The sequence below is a fragment of the Merops nubicus genome, unplaced genomic scaffold (genome assembly GCF_000691845.1).
Source record: "Merops nubicus isolate BGI_N331 unplaced genomic scaffold, ASM69184v1 scaffold1649, whole genome shotgun sequence".
Lineage (NCBI taxonomy): Eukaryota > Metazoa > Chordata > Aves > Coraciiformes > Meropidae > Merops > Merops nubicus.
Window position 1 is genome coordinate 119 of NW_008629954.1, and position 6,703 is coordinate 6,821.

Below are 6,703 nucleotides of genomic sequence, written 5' to 3' on the forward strand. Positions count from 1 at the left end.
GAACTAGATATTTGAGTATTTTCAGGTGATAGACAATGTAAATCAAACTCTGCATGGCAGTGCTTTATTTAGGTTTTATATAGCTGTGTGAAGGCATCTGATTACTTTTTGCTGACTGTTGTTTAGAATGAGTACAGTCTTTTGTATTGAAAACAGTATTTCCAAGCCCTTTTGCAAAGGAAAAAAGGATTAAAGGGTGAAAACTCTTCAGCTTTTTCCAGGAAGACAGGAGAGGTTCCACATCTACAGATTCTATTAAATAATAGCTAAACTGGGACATTCCTAAGTTGTAACTAAATCATACCCCAAACCTCAAACTGATAACTAATCTTCTACTTTCAGCTTGCCCAAAAAATGGGATTTCCTCCTAATCTGGTGGATGAAGCAGCTGAAAATATGATCAAATTATATAATCTCTTTCTGAAATACGATGCTACCATGATAGAAATAAACCCCATGGTGGAAGATGCATCAGGAGTTGGTAATGTTTGTTCTTCATGCTCTTGGAACAGCTTGGCATTTTTTGTCAATCCTAGTTGCTTTGCACTGCTAAAACCTTAGCTGTAGGCAGCAAGAAGACTTAGCACTAACATGTTGTGTTGAAAATGAATTTTATAAAGCATATCTATTTGAGAATCTAAGCATAGGAGCTACCTGCTCTTAATTGCTAAGTAGGGTCCTGAGTTTAAATAGCTTCCTTTTAAAAATTTAATTCAAAAGAACACATCCTCCAGTCTTGGAGTGTTCAGCTACCCAGCATAAGGCATTCCAGTCTTTTCAGGATTCATGGATTGAAACTTGAGCCATCTTGTGTTCTTGAAGTTGGTATTGCAAAGGTAACAAGAATAGTAGCACCTCCTAGAAATCTCCTACTCAGACATCAGAATGGCTGGTTGAGTTTGGTGTATTGAAAGGCTCTAGGTGTTTAAGTGATACCTTCATGTTAAGTTCTTAGCATATCCAGTTGCAGAGTAGTTAATATTCAATCATAGCAAATCCCCTCTCACCAGAAAACAAATCTGTGGAGAATATTTGTACCTGAAATCAGATAGCACAGTTTTAAATATAAACATTGAATGTAGCTCTTCAATCAAAGCTTAAAGTTGCAAATTAATTGTGTTAATTGCAAATTAATTCTGTTAACTGTGTGTGGGGGGGTTGTGTTGTTTTTAATACTGCTTAAATGGACACTGTGGAGCAGTCTCTATCTGTCCTTTGTGACTTGTCATTTTTATAGCATTTGTAATGAGAGGTAGAAATGAAGCCTTTTATTTGTAGAGGTAGAAACTTTGTTCTCATGTAAAGAACACTCTGGGTTTTCCATGTCATTTGCTGTGTATGTCCCTGCCCAGTGCAGGGGGGTTGAACTAGATCACCTCAAAAAGTCCTTTCCCACTCAAACCATTCTATGATTCTGTATGTAAGTGAAACTTAATTTTGTGTATATTATTCTGACATCTTTTCTTCCAACTTGGATGATTTTCCACTGAGTTTCTGTGTGCTTATATGTGTGTGCACACACTGTATTTAATCTAAAAGCAGAAAACTAAGAGGGATTGAAAAAAACAAAACCAAAAACAAACCCAAACCAGAGACTTTCTGTAGGGATTAAATTTTTTAAAAAATGCTAATTACTGAAGCCTAGTTTGCCCAGATTGAGGAAACAGCCTGTTGTAAGCTGCTTTGTTTTTAGACTGTCTCAAGAAATAGTTCTCTTTTCATGCAGTTAAAGGGACTTCACTGATTGTGTGGGTAAACTGGAGAGAATCTCATCTTTACATGCAGTGCCAAGTGTATCTTTTCTGCAGAACTTTCAAGTTTGGACTACATGAGCTAGCTGCCAAGTTGTTTTGACTCAACCTACTTTAGCATACTCATGTAGCAGTTGAGCTGCTCTAGTATTAAATGATGATTTGGGTTTTTTTTTCCCTTTCAGTGATGTGTATGGATGCCAAGATAAATTTTGACAGCAATTCAGCCTATCGTCAGAAGAAGATCTTTGATATGCAGGACTGGACACAGGAAGATCAAAGAGACAGGGATGCTGCAAAAGCAGATCTCAACTACATAGGGTTGGATGGAAACATAGGCTGTTTAGGTATGTTCTAATTAATGAATTTTAAATGACTTAAGGGATTTGTAAACCCAATTCCTAAATGCTGTCTTTTATTCTCACCTAGTCAATGGTGCTGGTTTAGCTATGGCCACGATGGATATCATCAAACTTCATGGTGGAACCCCAGCAAATTTCCTTGATGTTGGTGGTGGTGCTACAGTGCAGCAAGTGACAGAAGCCTTTAAGCTTATTACCTCTGATAAAAAGGTGAGGGAGGAGTTGGCATATGAAGGTCTTACAGAATGGTAAAGCTGACTATGATTTGAGACAGTGCTTAGTGTGTGATCTCCAGAACATGTTTTTATAAGCACAGAATGAAAAAAAAGGAAGAAAAAGGAGAATTTTGCTTAACCTTGGTGCAAATGAAGGAGAATTTTGCTTAACCTTGGTGCAAATGAAGAAGGCCTGAAAGCTTTTTTTCCTTTTTTCAAAAATAAGTTCTTTGGTTGTGTACTGAAAAGGCAGTTTTGTGGCCTCTGGTTGAACTTAACAGCTGTATCTGAATCCTTCCAGAGATCTTTGAGTCATAAACTTCCACTGCTTGCTGGTGAAAGAGAAACTCAGGAGCTAGTATTCAGATGCTTGTGTGTTTGTGTGGTTTTTTTCTTCTGGGCTCATTTTGCAGCTGGGTCTAAGTGTTATAGAATCATAGTCATTTAGGCTGGAAAAGACCTTTAAGGTCACTGAATTCAGCCATAAACCTGGCACAAGCACGTTCATTGTTAAACCACATCCCTAAGCATCATGTCTGCATGCCTTTTAAATACCTCTGGGGATAATGACTCAACCACTTCCCTGGGCAGCCTGTTCCAGTGTTTGAAAACCCTTTTGGTAAAGAAGTATTTCCTAATACCCAATCTAAGGCTCCCCTGGCACAGCTTGAGTCCATTTCCTTTTGTCCTGTTGATTCTTACTTGGGAGAAGAGAACAACCCCCACCTCTCTCCTTTCAGGTAGTTTTAGAGAGTGATAAAGTCTCCCATGACCTCCTTTTCTACAGGCTAAACAATGCTCCTCCTCAAAGGAGTTCTTCTTTCTTCATATTCTTTCAGCAAATTGAGGGAAAAGTGGGGGCCACAGACACAGAGCAGCTGAATTAGAGCGAAAAGAGGAGAAGAAACAAGGAAGAGTTTAAGGCTCATTGATTTGGGACAGGTTCTTGCAATGCCAATTCTCTGCTGATGCATAGACAGAGGGTGTCCAAACAGAATTCTTAATGTATCTTTCCCTTCCTGCCTTTCTTTAGCTGCTCACTGTTTTGCCTAAAAATGATGACTGTAGCTGGGAGTCCTGGTGCTCAAAATCCAACAGTGCTGCAGTCATTACTGAAGTTTCATCTGTTTGATTTGGTTGAAGAAAATCAAACATCTCTCTTTATTAATCATGCTCAGAATATTGTGATGCACAGTGTTGGCTTTTTGCAGAAGATGAGTGTGTCTTTTCAAGTAGCTACACAGAATACCCAGTGAGGAAGAGAAATGGCTATTGCCTGTAACTCCTGCTGGGTTGAAGGACAAGGTGGAATTTTCCTGGGACAGACATTTTTGCAGTAGGGTCTTCCTGAAGTAACTGTTCTGCTGTGTGTCACTTTATTGAACTGTAGTTTTGTTGCTGATGTCCTCAAGAACAAAAATATTCCCTGTCTTTTCAAAGACACCTGTGGAAATGGAAGTTTTCCATAGGCTGAAAGACCGAGTGGTGTTTTCATCTGCTGTTCCTCTGGCCATTTTTAACATGAATATTGCCATTCATTCTGTAGGTACTGGCTATTTTGGTGAATATTTTTGGTGGCATCATGAGGTGTGATGTGATAGCACAAGGCATCGTTATGGCAGTGAAGGATTTGGAGCTAAAAATACCTATTGTGGTACGGTTGCAAGGTGAGTGGGCTTCAGTACATGTTCAATGTATTTCTCTCCATATTGACAAATATTCTTGAGCTTATATATTGCATAGCAAGTTGCCTGTAAGCTGAAGGCTATGAAAAAATAAGGCAAAGCTTGAATTTAAATGGTGAGGATTGGCAAGTTAGTAAAAAAAGAAGATTTCCTGCTTTTATATCTACTAAAGCAGTTGTCGTTTAGATTTATTCACTAACTCACTTTTGGAACAGGCTTCCTAGAAAAATAGGAGAATAATCTGGTAGTAGTAGTCTCCTGGTCAATAAGTGTCATTTTATCTGTTTAAGGGACACGAGTTGATGATGCCAAAGCTTTAATAACAGCCAGTGGCCTGAAAATCCTTGCCTGTGATGATTTGGATGAAGCTGCAAAAATGGTAAGATAGCTGATTGCAAATATATTTTTTGGAACATAGTATCTGTGGCAGAATATAGACAAGCTGAAGCTCCATTCAGTGGACTGAAAGTAGCTTTGGATAGATCACAGTGCCAGGTATGACCAGAGCTGAAGCAAATGCTCACAAATTAGTACATATTTTTGTAAGGAGAGGAACTCCACAGTCAGAAGCTATTACATCCCAGAATTTTTTGTTTGGGATATTTTGGGTTTTTTTTTGTTCCCCTTCCAAAAAACAGGTTAAAAAACCTCAAACAAAAAGGTGAACAACCAAATTAGTCACTCCTCTAGGTGTATTTTAAGTATTTTAAGTATTTTTTCTACCTAAATATTCAACAGATGTCTGTAAATTATTCTAGCAAACTAGTATTTTAGGTGCTTTTCAAGTTAGGTAATGTGAACAAGGAAAACATACTACAAATGTGTAACAACAGTGGAGATGAAAATTTTTGGTCTGCAGAAAGCCATATCTGGTGGATATTGTGTCATTGGGAAAGTGATAGTTCTAATTTTTTTTCCTAACCAACCAGTTATTTGGTTATATCAGGAGATAGAATCATAAAGGTTTTGAGTTGTTATGCAAGAGAAGTTGAGGCTCCATAAGGTGTCAAAATAAGATCCAGACATGCTTGCAATAAAAACTCAGAGGAGAAATAGTTTCTCTCTATAGAATCTCTTGTGAGTGGGTACCCCAACACCTCCCAAGAAAACCAGGTGGCACATAAAGTTTAATTCTTGTAATATTTTATCAGGATGTTTGGTTGTAAATGAGAATCAGTCATTGTAAAGCTGTGTGAGATGTTTTCTGAAAGACTTGACTCATCTTCCATTTCAGCAAATAAGAAGCACTGGATTAAGTTATAGTCCCCCCCCTTTTTAGGTGCTGCTGCTGATTCTCTGGCATCACTTTGTGTAAAAAGATTGCTTCAGCTCACTCAAGTTAGGATTGTTTTGAAGTTAAGTCTTTATTTTCTCTTTTCCAGGTGGTGAAACTCTCTGAAATAGTAAGCTTGGCAAAACAGGCTCAGGTGGATGTTAAATTCCAGTTGCCAATTTGAGCTGAGAAACCTCACTCCAGTGTCTACCACGTTCTCTGCAATACTGTGTCCTGTATCTGGGATATTTCTTCCTTTTTCTGTGTGGAGGTTTTGATTGTTTGACAGGTGCACACATGGAGGTCCCTGCTTTTTAATGTTAACATTCAGAATGGCCAGAGTTGTTGTAAAAACCTGTGTTGCTGATATTTAGCCCTCCTTAGTTGTTGTTCTCAAGCCTCCAGCTTCTGCTGCTGAACGTCACTTGCCATATGCTGCTGCATTGTCCAAAGCAAAGCTTCTGGTTGGAAAATGATTATTCTGAATAAATCCTGAACTTCTTTTACTTGTAAATTTGTATTAGCCTTGGTGAGAAGTAAATATGACTAGATGATCTAGTTGTCCACGTGGAGGAATGTATGAAAACGGTGTTTTATATTGGAGGCAGTTGTACTTAGGGGTATAATGGATAGGAGCAAACCAATCATTATTTATGAACAGATGCATTTGAATGTGATCAGAAACAGTTTTAGAAGTGCTTCACTGAAGTGGCTGGTAATTCTTTTGGGCAACATGTTGAATCACTACAAAATATACTGTAGCATTTAGATTTTTCAAGATTTCCAGTCCTTACAGAAAAAAAAAAAAAGCATTGTTTAGTTTTATATCTTGAGCAAGCATTGACTTCAAGGAGACAAAACACAGAGAATTAAAATGTCTTATTGTACATGGCTAATAATGTTGTACATTAATAAACTATCTCCCAAAAATTCTACTATTTTTTTGTTTGTTTTGTTTTAAATGCTGTTTTCTTGGCTGATGATACTCTAGATTTATCAGGAACTACTGAAGACTTATCTGTGGTGACATTTTGAGATGGGAAATCATATAATCAGGAACTAAGGACTTCAAAGGATTATATGAAATGTGGGGAAACAGTCTTGTGGTTTTGAGGTAGGTAGGCTGATAAACTTTAAACCAGTGTAGGGTATTTCAGTAGTTTTTTTGGCAGCACTGTAGAAAATTAACATAAATTAAACTCACTCTGAATTTAAACCTGATTATTGTTTGATCCTAGTTGCTCTCTTACAACTGACTGTGGTGCTGTTGTTCCAGAATGCAAAATTTGGCTTGTGGGTGTGCTTGGAACTGCTTTTATTGAATAACCTTCAGTGGATTTGCAGAGATAACTAGTTTGAATGGATTTGTTAAGCACTGAATAATTCTGAGAGTATAATTAATTTCTAGTACGTGGGT

At 37.7% G+C, this 6,703-nt stretch overlaps 1 protein-coding gene across 1 annotated transcript; it reads left to right on the forward strand.

Annotated features, from left to right (window-relative positions):
* The first annotated feature begins 348 nt into the window (after positions 1–348).
* SUCLA2 (succinate-CoA ligase, ADP-forming, beta subunit) lies at positions 349–6,239 on the forward strand. Its single transcript, XM_008947087.1, has 6 exons — positions 349–481; positions 1,937–2,098; positions 2,181–2,323; positions 3,875–3,995; positions 4,304–4,392; positions 5,396–6,239. Exons 1-6 carry the CDS (start codon positions 355–357, stop codon positions 5,468–5,470), a joined length of 717 nt encoding a protein of 238 aa, XP_008945335.1. The 5' UTR covers positions 349–354; the 3' UTR covers positions 5,471–6,239.
* The last annotated feature ends 464 nt before the right edge of the window (positions 6,240–6,703 follow it).

Coding starts and splice junctions, on each gene's coding strand:
- SUCLA2 (XM_008947087.1), top strand. CDS start 355: ATGGGATTTCCTCCTAATCTGGTGGATGAAGCAGCTGAAAATATGATC. Junction 2,324..3,874: donor TTATTACCTCTGATAAAAAG/GTGAGGGAGGAG, acceptor TTCATTCTGTAG/GTACTGGCTATTTTGGTGAA. Junction 4,393..5,395: donor TGGATGAAGCTGCAAAAATG/GTAAGATAGCTG, acceptor TCTCTTTTCCAG/GTGGTGAAACTCTCTGAAAT.